At 44.3% G+C, this 15685-nt stretch overlaps 1 protein-coding gene across 1 annotated transcript in view; it reads right to left on the bottom strand.

Annotated features, from left to right (window-relative positions):
* Positions 1-14965: 14965 nt before the first annotated feature.
* si:dkeyp-92c9.2 (uncharacterized protein LOC571482 homolog) overlaps positions 14966-15685 on the bottom strand; it is a 2307-nt gene continuing 1587 nt past the window's right edge. Inside the window, exon 3 of the mRNA XM_061060281.1 lies at positions 14966-15683. Within this exon, the coding sequence (XP_060916264.1) occupies positions 15158-15683 (526 nt within the window). The 3' untranslated portion in view covers positions 14966-15157. The remainder of the gene's footprint in view (positions 15684-15685) is intronic.

Here is a 15685-nt window from a genome sequence, read left to right as displayed (position 1 = left end):
CTGAAGCGAGTTCTCTTTGTGTTAATTTCCCCCCAATGCTTCCACACATGAACAGGCAGCATGCTCTAATGTGTCTCTAGATAAGTCTGTATTATACAGTGATTTAAATAAGTTCTCCTCACATGTGCTTTGAAGGGTGACATGAAAATGTGATGAAATAAATCAGGAATCCTCCAGTACCCAGCGGGTTGTTCAGAGACGAATTCCTCATCAAACACAGTGAATCCACAGTATCAGTGTCAGTCCTGGTGTTTGTGCTGACGCTCCTCCACTCTGCAGGAAGTCACACACACACACACACACACACACACACACACACACTGTAAGGACCTTCAATCAAACTGTCTTGTGAACAGGAGCTCTCCGGACTCTGTGACGCAAGAGCTGTTTCCTCTCCGGTCCCTTTGGTGTCCTGCAGATCAGATCAGCTGGTTTGATAAACACACACTGACTCTGCAGGCTGCATTTTCACAGGATTTCTGACGACTGGGCTTTAAAAACTTTCTACATAAAGATCTTCAGTGCATATCAAAGATGTGTTTTGAGTCAATAATAGACTAATAAATACATTTTCTCAAACCTTAATGTGCAATAAATTTTATTTTCAATAGAGAAAGAGAGAGATATTTCTTTATTGTCTTCTTCCTGGAGCGTTGGTACCAATGAACAAATCAGTTTAACTGATGATGGTTCTTTCTAATCTTCTCGTGGGATATGCTAGTGGCAGCTAATTTAGCCTTTAGCTTTCAGCATCAAGCAGAAATAAGGAGCAACAGAGATTTGGTAAGCTCACATCTTTCACACCCTACACCTCCATAGATGTTTTTTAGCAGTCACATCTAGATCGGCAACTCATGTGACATCACTTGAGGCAATTAATCTGATTTTACACACCTCAGATACACACCAGATAGAAAAACATGCTAAAAGAATAGCATGGTAGGACAGTTACAGCAACCATGTTGGTGCAGGCTAGGTCCCCCGAACACCTGTGAACAAATGTTGGATTTCATTTTAAAAAGGTTTGAATTAAGCGTGCAAATAATTTGATTCAAACAGACGTTATTAGATTCAAATGCTGCTCACATTTTGCTTTTCCTATTTCTGGCTATTTCAGTTTGGACTACACTCGTCGTATCAGACTAAACAGTTGAGTCTGGGAGCTTAGTCCCGTTGTCCGCTGCCAGTTTTCATCCCTCTCTCCCCTCGGTGACCTGTGAGTAGTGCGACTTAAGAGCCGGCCTGCTCTCGCTGTGACGCCACTTTCACTGCTCTCTGACACACTCCCTGCTGTGATTCCCCCCCCCCCCCCAAAATCTCTGTGCTCTGTAATACTCTGAGTGTGCACATGCGTGTGTCCAATGTCGGTTCATTTCTGGTGAGTGGGATTTTCAGAATGTGGGGGGAACATAATGTTCTGTGTCGTTTCTGTATAATTTACATCACAGCAAAAAATCTCTCCTTTTAATTTAACTCCACACTGTGCTGTTTACGTGCAGCACATTCACGCCTTTGACAGTCAATTTGACACATTTGAGGCGTGTAAGAAAACACATATACATCATGATATGAAGGCATGTTAATAAAGGATCTCTGCAGATGTAGTTTTTTTTGTACTGCTGTGTATTTTTAAATATGCATACATTTGGTCTTTTCTACAGAAGCCCTACAGACACACATCAATTCTTTCTATTTACTTCTTTATCCTGTGTTAACGAGTACATTTCAGGTGGTTTCTCAAGATCTCCACTTATCAAAACTTGTTTTCTCATGATAACAGGAACATTTTCTGCCAATCTAGAAGACAATACAACAGGCCGGTCACTGTGATGGGCCAGACCCCGACATGTCATGCAGCCATTGTCCACATTAATGAGGTGAGTTAAACCTGTTTCTATGTTTGTTTGGTGCTTTTGCAACTCTGACATTAAGAGAAAAATAAGTGAAGATCATAAATAGCAATCGGAAATGACTTGTTTACAAAGGAAAACAAATTAAAGATGCATGTCCGCTTAGGGCTTCCGTATCTTCTTCCGTATCTTTCTCTTGTGTTTACAGGAATATCTGCAGTGTCTATAACTTGAAGTTAAACTGACAGAAGTAGCAGCCAAATCCCTTCTCTGAATTGATGGTAATCAAAGCTCGTCTTCCTGTCGTTCTTTTGATGTGGTCCCGTTTCACCGTGAGCACAACGCTGCTCTCAGTTTTGTCGTGTGAGTGTCACACAGCTCGGAGCCCGAGGCAGCACTTATCAGCTCCTCATAAAGCCGCCCTGAGACGTCCCTTTTTAAAGCCTCTTTGACACCAATTCACACCTTTTATTCTTGTAACTCCTGGTGATTCTCACATCACTGTACTGCGACCTTGATGACCCACAGGTGACATCGACTTGTGAACGACACGCAGGAAGTTAAAAGGGCTAGACTGGGGGGAGGTCAGGGGGGAACAGAAGATCCTGTACCAGAGGTGAGATCACCTTTGAAAGAGACTTTTATCTTTATGAGTCATACTCTACTTACTTTAAATGCTTTTTTTTTTAAATGACTGGAGAAACTAAAGTTACAAACGGAGCAGTCTATTCAATTCACATGGAAGAGGAGACAAATGTGTTAATTCAAAGTTTATACAAACAAGAAACAAGTGGTTGAAGTAATCTTATCGTACATTTACATCGATCAAGAGCTTGTACTTTAAACCTCTACTTAACTTTAAAGGTGCAGTCAGTAGCAACATTCAACACTGTGTTACATTTACATCTTGTACCTACACTGCAAGCTAAAGCACGTTAGCACAAGCTATAACCACCAACGTTTGGCACCTGTCTATCCAACAGAAAGCAGGCCTACTCTGCGTCCACAGTTGAAAGCCAACCCTCATTTTCCCCCCTCGTTTCTGAATCGGCTTTTTCTGTGCGGCATCTCGCCTCGATGTGATTATGTTTTCTCTTCTTTGCCACTACATCCGTGTCACATCTGTCACTTTCACTGGTTCCAAATCGCTGTATTGTATCTACTCCTAAACTCTCCTGCGCGCTGTCATTGGGTGATGTACTGCAGGAAACACATCCACCCCCTGCCCGGAAACGTCCCATGTCAACAAAAAACAAAGAAAAAACATAAAAATCTCTGCAGACACAGTCACAGAAAAAGCTACCGACTCTCATCTTCATTGTGATGATGTTGTCTATATTGTAAGTGATACCTTCAAACAAGGATACTAAAGAAGTCTCTCTGTGGTTTCCATTTTGAGCATTTCATATCTCTAAAAAAAAAAATGCCCATATTACCCAGAATGCTCTCTGTGCTGGGGTTCTGGTGTGTGCAACAACACTTTCATTCTTCAGCACTTTGAGCTCTTTGGAGTTATTCTGAGCTCTCATTAGTCAGAGTAAACCTCCAGCAGAAATAACCTTCCTCCTCACATCTCTCTCGTCCCATTTCGACGGCACATTGTGTTAAAAAAAAAAACACAAAGTTAATTGTGATCTAATTTCACGTCCGCTTTGGTCAGAGGGCTCACGTCTTTCCTGGCACGGTTCACATTCTCCCTAATAAGAAAATCCGAATCCTCGCCGCAGCTGCCGAAAGGAAAACTCGTGCTCGAGCGAACGTCCGAGATTTATTTATTGAAATGTCACAAACAACAGCTGCCGACTGATATTTGTTTCTGTGGAGACTCTGTGTCGTTACAAATCTGTTGTTTCCGCCCTGCACACAGAGAGAGAGAGAGAGACAGAGAGAGAGTGAGAGAGAGAGAGAGAGTCGGCTGCTCCCTGATAAACTGGACACCACAGCTCTTCTCCCAGTTACAGCTCCACCAATCAGATTACTCGCTGACCCCATGTATCGGCCCGTCACATTCACTCAGAAACACAGATTATGGCATGCACCGAAATATGTATTTTGTGTAATCCTTTAATCATTAATGTTAAAAGCATGATTTATAAATAAGGATGATGTCCTTTTTTTGAGATTGAAGACTCAAAGTATCCTCTCCATGTCTGATTATAAGAAACAAACACACGTACACAGTTAATCCTCAAATCAAATGAGGTATACCAGAATACATTTTCATACTGGCACACATTTATTCGGCCTCTTTTCTTTCTTTTCCATCAAACTGTGATGGGCTTAGCTTTGACGGCGGCTTTTCTATCCCGACTAAAGTGCAACAATTATTCCCCCAATTGTTTCCTCATCACATTCACAGCCGCGACACGCTGCCAGGCTTTTTATTTTCCCATAATTCTTCAAATCATTTTCCTGTCTGACAGCTCAAATCTCGTTCCCTTATCGCTGTGAAAGGCCCGCGGATGAAAAGCACACTCGCAGACAGTCGGGCAGACATAAACCCAATAGTGCAATCAATCCAGTAGTTAGAATGTACGCGCATGTAAATCAATTCTAATAGGTTTTCATCCGACGTTTGTTTTTGCTATTATGATGAAGTTTCTCCTCGCTTTGCTGCACAAATAAGATTCTACTTGGTCTAATCTAATTCATCAGATCTGGCAATTGTTGATGCAATCACTTAAAGAGCGATGCAATTCCATTACAAAAAGACAGGCACCTGGTCGGGCTCTGTTTGGAGATTAGCAGCCCTGCAGCGAGGATTTGGTAATGAGTTGGAGGGGATTTACCAGTGGGAATATAATATGTGGCGCAGAGCTGCTGCTGTGTTTCTCCCTCTAAATCCTCTCAGAGCAGACCGGCCACTGGTTTGGGTTGAGCGCCGCAGGTTTTTCCAGCCTCTCTCTCTCTCTCCGTCGTCGGCTCGAGGGGAGGTCACATGCTGGAGATTACAGTAACATGAGGGGGGAGATTGTTTTTGCTTTGGCTCACTCTGAATCAACATGCCGTCAGCCTGAATGCTTACTAATCATCAGGAAATATTTCAGAAACCGAAGCACTTAAACTGATTTTTCTGTTAGCGTCACTAAAGTCCAACATGCAAACTACTTTCAAAGCATGTCGAATAAATTATCTGTGGTGGAAGAACAATTCCAACCATTTACTTCAGTAAAAATAGCAAAGACACTTTTATAGAAATACTTTATGATTTCTGAAAGGGCTGCATTCAAAATGTACCTTCAACATATATTTTAATACGTTATGAAACATAGCTACATATTTAGTCTCTTGAGGAGAGTTGGATGAGAATACTGATACCACTCTTATGTTTCTACTGTCAAAACTAAGCTAGGAACAGCAGCCGGCTAGCTTAGCTTAGCAGAAAGGTCGGAGTCGGAAGGAAACAGCTAGCTTAGCTCTGGCCAAAGAGACGACACATTTAGCCTCTCAGCACCTCAAAGCATCACGAGTGAGGACAACATCTCTTGTGATTTTAGAATTTATTGAAAAAATAAACAAAAACAAATTGACATGTTGTAGTTTCACGGCTCGTTGTTGCCCGTTTACAGCGTTTATGCTACGCTAAACCCTGGCGTTCACTGTACGATTGTATTGTGGCGTGTCAGCTCACACTGTAGCATTCTCAATTCTGAATAGATAACGCCCACAGACGGAGGTAGAAGTCCGATCTATGAGTTTTTTTTTAAGTTGTCTCATATGCAGTTTTTTGCAGACGCAGCCAGGGAAAAAGTTCTGAAGCCCAGGGAATTTGCTCGCGGCTCTGCTCTCACCGTGTGTGAGTGTGTGCAGTCGTACGACCAAAATGTCAAACATTCCAGAAAATCATCCGACGGTCTGGAGCATCTGAACGGGGCTGTGATCGGCCGTCATGCCTCAGTGTACACTGCGCGATTGACGACGCCTTTACTCGTATCCCTATGAACACAGAAACTGTAAATATGTGCCAAAGCTGATATAATATTGTCTATCAATTTAAATTAATAACTTCAGAACTGGCAACCAACTTGGCTACATGTAAACAGGGCTTTTATTTTGTAGCTGTTCGACTAGGAGCTGGTTTTCACTTCATCATACTCATCACATACTTTACATACTTGCCTCCTAGTTGAAGCACTCCATGAAGCTTTAATGAGACCTCTGATTGCTGTTCACAGAATTAGTCGCCCCCTAAGAGTCCTCTGGAGCCCCCTTCGGCGTTGTCCTTCGCCCGCTACTTATGGGTGAATGGCTGAGTGAACCATCTGTTCACATAGTCAGGACGTGCCAGCAGGCTTCTGCCCTCCAAGGTCCCAAACTGTACTCATGATCTGTAAAAGAATCCCAGAGTGGAGACTGACCCTGATATCAGATGATATCAGTGCATCTGCAGCACAGAGTCTTAACTTGTCCCGCTGCAGTTTGGGGAAATCCTACACTCTGAAGTTTGAATCTATCATTCAGCCAGAAAAAATTCAAATATATTATGTAGGAAAAAGGGGAGTTACTGTAGTTGCAAACCAAAGACTGCATAAAAAAAATGACATTAGTTTTGGGATTATTGTTTTGCAGCTTGCCGTTTGGAATCTTCCCCTTTCCAGCTCGGCTTTCTCCAGCCCCGATGTGACCCAGTTTGTACGAGACGATGGGACTGGAGAGGAGAAAGTGGTTCTGCAAACGCATGGTTATAAAAGTGAAACAGTCAAACCCAAGGCTAATTCATTAGCTTGTCCCATATTAGTCTGAATACCCTGATCGTAAGAGCACCTCTCTTTTTCAAGGGGCGGCTGTGTCTCAGTGGTGGAGTCGGTTGTCTCCCGGGCAAGACACTTGACCCCAAGTATCTCCCGCTGCTTTGTTGACGCATTAGAATTGAATGCATAGCTCGTCACATTGTTTGTCCGAGCTGCCGGAAATATTTTCTGAAAGGTCCAAAACGCTCCGACGTAGCTGAGTTTCAAGACGACTGAGGCTCTTAAAGAGGTCATATGATGCACTTTCTGGGGTTCGTATATTTAATCTATGTACCTACTAAAGTATGTTCACAATAGCTAAAGTTTGAAAAAAGTGTCTGTTTTCATTTACTGCCGCTCCATGCACCGGCTCGCTTCTGACTCTCTCTCTCTAAGGCTCTGAAGTGCCCACGTTCAGAGTCCCCACGTGGGCCAAGTCTGATCTGATTGGTCGGCCCTGTCGGCTCTGTCGTGATTGATCAGTCGCTCAGCTCGGTTCTTGGAAATGTCACGCCCCTTTTACCATATTGGGAATGCAGTCACTTCGGCTCCGAGGGCCGAGCAAAAACATTAGCACCTTAGCTCTACTGTGCTACCGCAGGCTACGGCATATCGTGGGCGTGCTACAGAAGTTAACGGACGTGCAACATGAGCTGCTGGGCTTGCCACAACGAGCCAATGGGTTTAGATCAGTGATCTCACACTGACAAGACGTCACACTGGCAAAAAAAAAATTTGAGGGGGGCTAGAACCAAGCGTTACATGCAGCTAATGCTACAGCTAACAGGAGGACGTAGGAGAAGCAGCGTTAACGCTGACTTTGAATTTTTGAAAATATATGTGTCTAAACATGCACAGGACACATGGAAAACACACTAAAGAGCATATAAAACCAGAAAAAGCAGAATATCTTGGCAGTGTGTACGATATGAAACGACATAAACAGCTTTCTTGTGTTGCATCGTGGCTTATTAGTCCAAAAGAAATTTAAAAAATACAAGAGGCTGCTACTGTAATGTAAATGTCTGGTTAGAGACGTATATTCCCAACACTATTGCTTGTATTTTGCTTATTTGGACAATGTGTGTTCATATAAAGTCAAAGCTTGTGCATGCATGTGCTGCTGAGTATATATATTTATTTTTACATAGGATTCAAAATGTAAAGCTGAAAAGTGACATCAGCTTGAAAACACAGCTTGAATTGATAGCGTCTCTGGATGCCTTCTATAGGCCGCATTAGCAGAGGGGGTTTTGAAGCACGTTAGATCCCAGAGGGCAGATAAAAGGCAGCGAACAGCAGCAGCAGCCGAGGCTTTCAGAAAGCCACTGGGAACACACTATAGAAGTGTGACACGGAGGCAGAGCGCTGGGTGATTTGTGTCTTCAGAGGACAGGGGGAAGCTGGAAAAGACTCAGTCAGGCTGTAGCAGCCATCTGCAGCGATTCCTCTTAATGTCATTTTTATCTGTCCACGTTCTTAACCAAAAGCTTCCCCTGCCTCCACCTCCCTCACCTCTTCTGCCCTCTGAGGTGTCCCCAGCCTATACCGCTGACCCCGGCTCGGACCGGCGCCATATGCTTTTCACCCGGCTGCCCTCTCGGTCCAGCATTGTGAGCAGATTATAAATGGCATTTTAAATAATCATTTTCCAATACCATCAGACTGAGAGAGCAGACAGACGCATCGGGCCTCGCCGAGTAAGCTGCTTTGACTGAAAAGTCATTTGAGTCTTTTTATGGCAGACATCTGTTATACTAGAACAGCTAAATGAATCTGTTAAAACTGACAAACACTGAATTTCTATTTGTGGTTGATTTTGATATTTACAGCCCGCTACATCACTGCAGCGAAAATCAAACTTACCTTTATTATTGCTATGAGATATTCACATCTCTTAATCTGGTTCCATCATATAAAACCATGAATGTTTATACACTTTTGTATGGATTTAAAAAAAACAAGATATGTTTTATTTATTAACACTTAAAGGCTTTCTATGCGATTTTTTGATCGAGCACCAGCATGAAACCAAAACAACTTGCGCTGCATTGTTGTGTTAGCATGCTAATGCTAGTGATCTTTATTATGCTCGTATCTTCACACTGCATGTAAATTTACCTGAAATGAGCGTGATCTAGAAACACAGTTAAGCAGTGAGTACAGTATGTTATTCTTCTTTTCTCTAGTCCCTCAATTAAACAACTTTTATACGTGAGGGGAGGAGTCAGCCGGCTGTCTGGGCGATGTAAACAAAGTGAAGATAGGACTCTGAAAACTCTGAAAACATCACAGACAGTGGGACTCGGGTGTTACACCCATTGTAGACAGTCATGACTCAGAGTTATTTTCAGAGGAGATACTTGATTTCTATTATATTTAAGTGTGAAACATCACATATAAAGACTTTAAGGTCCTGGTTAATAAACTCAGACAGAGCCAGGCTAGCAGTTTCCCCCTGTTTCCAGTCTTTATGCTAAGCTATGCTAACCAGCTGCTGGCTGTGATCATCTCATCTCATCCAATTAGATTAGATTTAACTTTATTGTCATTGCACAAGTACTGGTGCTAAACAACGACATGCAGATTAGAATCTAACCAGAGGTGCAAACTAAAGTTGACTCTTCATTTTGTACGTTTATGTCAACAAAGCACCAACTCTCCTCTTCCACGTGTCTGAAGTTTCTCACCGAGGCAGCATCACAGTGTTTTCCACCTGTGGTCGCAGCAGACAGAGAGAGAGAGAGAGAGAGAGAGAGAGAGAGAGAGAGAGAGGGGTGGTGATTGACTGCAGAGAACACGTTCAGATGGAGGGAAGCCCCCCCGCCCCACTGACAAGAAGCCAAAAGGCCATCTGCAGCGCCGGGCTATTGTGTGGCTGTGCATTAAGTTATTTTATGTCCCACGTGAATTAACCGGCAGTCTTAAGTGGGCAGGACTGTCTCATGTGTCCTGTGTGGAGAACAAAGGCACTTTGAGTTAAGTGTGTGAGTCTCACAGATGTAAAAACTGAATGTGTTAGAAATAATTTAAAAAAACAGCAGGTCTGGATTTCAGCTCAATACTTTATTAAATAATCAACAAAGTCAACATCATCATCGTCATCATCATGAAAAAAAAAAAAAAAGGAAAAAACGAACAAAACAAAACATGAAACATGAAACAGTCACATTTCTTTTTTTTTCTTCAAGTTTTACCATCAACAGTTTTTTTGACTTTTAGCGACACATTTTAGCGGCTTTACAAAAGTCACTCGAGGTGATGTGCTGCTTGTGTTTTTTTTTTTTTGGACTGACAGTCACAACGATGGCTCAGGAGGGGAAGTAACTGACTGGACACCTGGGGGGGGGGGGGGGGGGAGCGGGGGGGAAGGGGGCACTTGACAGTTATATATTCATCTCTGTATTAACATCTGTCCAGTGTTGAAGTGATGAATGAAAAGTTTGTGAAATCTGAAGCGCTGAAGCTACACTCGCTGAGGCCGCAGGCTCGAGCCGGAGCCGCCTGCGACTTACGCTACATCTACAAAGGCTGCCTTTGTGACACCAGCTGCTGCGTTGATGAGAAAAAAAAAGCTATTGATAACCACTGTCTTGATCATTTCTATACGTGCACTGTGTGATGTTGTGATGCAGAAGATGAAACACCGCGACCACTTCTAAATTAGCAAATTGACCAGTGAGGTCTGGTGCGAGACAGCTGAGTTTAAATCTGTAAATAGCTCGTATGAATTCACATGCTCTGCTATTTCAAGATCAAGCTTGAGAAAACCATATTGATTATTTATAATTTGTTTTGGTCTCTATCGGTTCTAAACATGAACAGACCACCTTAAAGATGATAGTTTACATCTGCAGACGTTAGAGACTTTAACACTGTCGATAATCGTGTTTCCTATGAAGGAGCACTCCAATGAGATCCATTTTTTAAGTTACCAAGGAAACAAGATTTCATTGAAAACATCACATATAAAAATCAAACAAAAGCAGAAGTAAAAAAACAAAAACTTCTAATCTACCTGGCTGGCATGCATGCTACTACACAGCAAGAGTTTTTTTTCAGTTTGTTCGTATTTTTTCATTCTTAACGGCTCCACCACATATTTACATCTTCAGTCTGAGGTGTCCATTGAAATCTCACACCGACCTACAGCAGCAGCAGCAGCAGCAGCAGCAGCAGCAGCGTACCCGAATAACTTAAACACAACTCACAGAGCTGTGGGGACTTGCAGGAAACGTCATGGTGTACTCAACATCTCTCTTATTGTCATGGAAAAGAACAATAACCCACAATGAATCAGGTAAATAAACCGTGTAAATAAAGTGTTGTTTCTTATTCCTTTGTGGCATTTCTACGTCCAAAAACTCTTAAAGCACGTCAGTAATCTTCTGTTCTGTTCTTGAGAAAAATAAATGAATCAGAAGTTTTTAAAATGACATCAAAGAGCACCACTGGATAACACGTTCCTTCCCAAGTAAACCAAAATGCTCAGTGAACAAGATGCGTATTCATCCGCAGCTGAAAATAGTCCCCAATAAAGAAGCTTTTTACTCATGTTTGAGTCGTGGTTTTTTTAAAGGCTACAGCGCCCACTTCATTCACAAATGAACGTTCACCCTCATGATATGAATTTAAGGATTCTTGAAGTCTGGAATATTAAAAAGTACTTGAAAATGATTCAATAAATGACACTTCATGACAATAAGAGAAATATAGAATAACACCAGACCTATCCGTTAAATCTTGTATCACATTGTTCACACAATTTTAAAAGTCTCCAAAACAAAGCCGGTCTAAGGCTCATCTGAAGTCCAATATGAAGGTCCCATCCACAGAGACGTGTCCACTTCACTTTAACCGTCCTTCATAGTCTTCAGTCAGTCGGTTTCTATGTAACAACGTTTGTAAATCATCTGAGGAGATGTCGCAGGCATCGTGTGTCTTTTGAGTTTTTTTGTCAGTCGGTGGAATGAGCTCAGCGCTCAAGCCGAGGAGTTTGATTGGATGAACAGAATTAGAGCTCTGGTTGAGTCACGAGTTGATTGGCTTGGAAGCCGCTCCACTCCGGGAGGGAAAAATCTGCGTGATCCAGCAGAGCGAGTGATTGGAGGAGGGGGGGGGGGGGGGGGGGAGACCAAATTGTGTTACTTTTGACAAATTATGTCAAAACTGAATTAGGCTTTAATGAACAGGGGTTCCTCTGTGTCTGTGCCATTTGTGAACACGATGAACGGGATCATGTGTGAGTTCGTTTTCATCAAGAAAAAAACCAGACCAGATGTTACTATCCGCATCACTTCATATGACATACTTGATCTGATTTCATTAACGTCCAGGTCTAGAGGAGAAGCACGGTGGAAGCAGTTGTTGCCCTTAACATTGACCCACATTCACACACAAGCACGACCAACACGCTGCCAACAAACCGTCCCATTCTGCCCTTCCTCGTCCTGACAATGGCTGGCGGGTGTGGGGTGTCAAATCTAATGAAACAGCCAGGGAACAACAGCTGAGTGTGAATGGATATAGGGATTGGAGGGGGGGGGGGGTGAGTAAGACACAAGTGTCCTTGTGAAAGCTTGAGCCAGAGAGAGAGAGAGAGAGAGAGAGAGAGAGCTGCACTGACCATAACAACAAGCCCAAAATGGCTGCCAGTCATGGTTAGAGAAAAAGAGCCTCTTTGGGGCGTGAATCACTCCTGTCGTTCCGCTCTGCTTGAACGGTATGAGCTCATGCGAAGGTCCCTCAGGCGGGCACCGGGGCAGGCTTGACTCGGATAAACCCGGCTGAGCTGCAATAGGGAGCAGAGCTGAGCGTTGAGTCTCTGAGGCCTCCGCTTTCTTAGAGCTGGATTTGAAGGCTCAGTCAAGGGCCAAAACTATGCGAGAAGCGTGAGAGCCGATCCTATTGGACCGTAAACTGTTTATGTGTTTCCTCACGTTTCCTCTCTGTTTAATTGGGCGGCAGGATTAGGACTGGATTACCAGAGGAGAGGATGTGTACCACAATGTACAATCCCAAATGTGTTTAAAGGTCAGATCCCTAAAATGATGTTTTTTTCTGTCTCATGGAATCCCGCTGAGTATGTCTCGTGGCGTCACAGAAAAGTGTGTTAAAGGAACCGCCGACTGGTGGAGGGAAGTGGAGCGCCCGAAACCTCCAGATGCCCAAACACAATAAGATTAAGGCTTTGCCACATGCTATTGTGGGGCATCACATCTTGGCTGAAGTAAAGCTTTTGGTTTGAAGCAGTTTCCTGAAGCAGGAGCGTCCTGCTGTTAACCAGCGGCTCCTGTCTTAAAGGGCCAGACCCAGAAAAAAGGGTCTCAAGATAAGTTGGAGAGAGGGGTTGACTATTCCTCTCATTTTTCTTCCCCAGAACAGGATCAGATTGACGAGCATGCCGGCCGATGACAGAGCATTTCAGACGGGATCAGATTCATTTCCGATTGTGTTATTGATATTAGAGAAACTGTGCTGAATAATTTGACTTCTCAGCGCCAGAGGACAGGACGACAGCAGAACAAGGACAACATATTTCCTGTCCTGTTCAACCTCTAGCAACTTGTAAACATGAGGAAAAGGCAAAGTGGGTTCACAGGCAGACATTTCATGTTTACGGTTCACAAGGCAGACTACGGCTCACCAATCTTTTCAGCTTCCCTGCCTAAAGGTAGGTTTGATTAAGATCAACGCCAAAGATGATCTCATATCAATAAAAAATCCACATCTTTTTTTAGAGCAACAGTGGCAACTCTTAGGCTCCTCTCTCTCTCTCTCTCTCTCTCTCTCCCCGCATCAGATTTTCACAAACACACGAGGGGGAAATAGAGATTAAAGGCATTCGAGAGCACAGATGCCAATGACTCATTCAGAGGAGCAATTTAGCGTGGCGCAAGAGTTTACAGAGGGATAAGGGAGGAAACAAAGCCTCTTGTTGCAGATGCAAATATGCAGGTGACCCATGAGAAAGTGGGGCAAATTCAGAAACAACAAACAACAAACAACCACAACGAACCCGTTCAACCTTAACACTGTTTGTCTTCGACTCCAGTGCAGATATCTCTCTCAGGCTGCGTTCAGAATACAAGCCCTATAGCCCAGTTTAGATGTGTTTGTTTGTCTGTTAACTTATTAATTACTTATCGAATGGGGCCTGTCTCAGACTCCCACATATGAAAGTGGCCCAAATCTGATATGAAGAGATCAAATTCCATGTGTCTTGTGCAAAAAAAATCTGACCTAAAACACAAAGGAGCAACAAAAAAAAAAAAAAAAAAAATCAGATTCAGGTCATTTTTCACCAGCAGTGTGAATTCAGCCTTTAACTTGAACTCAGAGCTGCACACGTACATCAAACGTTTTTTTCATGCAGAATAAAGCGCGCTCAACAAGGTATTTAAATGTGTGTTTTTGTGTGTGTGTGTGTGTGTGTTTACAGTCCGGCCTGACCTGGATAAGCCACTGGAGCTCTGCAGGGCTGCCGAGTGGACTAGTAGAGGGGGCAGAGGTTGAGAGAGGGGAGGGGCAGCGGTAATCGGCTAATCTCATTAATACCCCAACTGTGGGTGCGCTGTCAACAAGACGCAGGGAACAAAGGAGGGAGTAAACAGCTGATGACCCTGGCTGCCGTCCACTCTGCACACACACGCCCATGCACACACTCTGCTTCCACCAGGAAAACTCTCCAGAGATTAGATAAAAACAGAAACAGTCGGCCGGCAGGTTTTGAGTGAGTTAAGATGAAAAAAAAAAAACACACACAGCAACCGACCCCTCAGGCGAGACGACCCTCAAAAGGCTCCACAAAACACACCGCCTGCTCCGTCTTGCTTTAGTGATCACAAAGCGCACAGCAGGACCAGCGGGACCTTACATGGACCTCCTCAGCTGCTCCCATCAGTCTGAGTCACTTTTCACTGCTGGCACATGGGGGGCTAAAGAACAGCAGCGGATGTCAAGATGTCTCCTTATATTGTTCAGGAACAGAACAGAACGGGGCCCGTCTGCACCGCGCTTCTTTCTCCTGTGAATCCACTCAGATGTAACCCGAATAAAAACTGTGAGAAATCCTGAATGGTACTTTTTTTTTTTTTTTATCTCTTCTTCATTATCTTGATTGATCACATTCAGACGGGAGGGGTGAGGATGTTGGGAATGCCTGGCTCTGCAGATCTGAAGGGGGCAGCTGGGATGACTGGGAGCTGCAATGCCCAGGGGGGGTCAGAGGGGACAGGTGGACCAAATGGTTCCCCCCCCCCCCCCCCTGGTTTGAGTGAATTCAGGTGGAAGAAGAAGAGACACAACTCTTAGGCCTCTGTTTGCCAATTTTTCAAAGAAATATTTGTGGTGTGTTTTAATTCCTTATTTCTGTCTGTGGATGGAGGGAGGGGGGAGGGGGGGATGGAGAGATCAAATATTTGTGCAATAAATCTGTCCAGGTAGGGTTTTGTTTCTCCTTCAGAACAGCAGAAGAAGAAAAAGGGAAATCTGACAAATTTGGATGTCGTGTGCAAGTCTACGTGTCAGTAAGAGTACAAAAAGGCATGCGGTCAGCGAGGATCGGAGCTCAAACTCTCACCGGTCCAGCACTCGACTGTAGTCCTGAGGGCCGCAGCCGCCTTCACTCTTAAGTTCGGCGAACACCTGCGTGAAAAAGTGCGGGTCGGCGTTAATCCGCAGCATCTTGGCGCTGGTGGCGTTGATGATGGCGAGGCAGCGGTCCCAGAAGGCCTCCTTGCCCGCCTCGACCAGGAAGGGCTTGAGCGGGTACGAGATCTCGTTGCCCATGTAGGAGTAGGACAGGTAGAGGCAGGTGAGCAGGATGGCCTGCAGCTCGTGCTCCGACGCCACCAGGTCGCCGTCCACCACGTCCCGGCACAGCATGTAGACGAAGACCACGTTGGCCGGCGTGACGAAGGCCTGGTCCTGCCAGCCTTGCAGCAGCAGCGAGCGGTCCACGGCCCGCAGCCACAGCACCGGGTCCGCCGGGGACAGGTGCTTCAGGCGGTAGCAGCGGCAGCACAGGAACTCGCCGAGGCAGCGCAGGAGCTCGCTGGTGGACGCCTGGACGATGACTCGCTTCGGAGACGAGGTCACCGCGCT

Source organism: Labrus mixtus, chromosome 16, assembly GCF_963584025.1.
Source record: "Labrus mixtus chromosome 16, fLabMix1.1, whole genome shotgun sequence".
Classification (NCBI taxonomy): domain Eukaryota; kingdom Metazoa; phylum Chordata; class Actinopteri; order Labriformes; family Labridae; genus Labrus; species Labrus mixtus.
The sequence above is the reverse complement of the archived record's forward strand: the minus strand, read 5'-3'. Positions and strand labels throughout refer to the sequence as shown.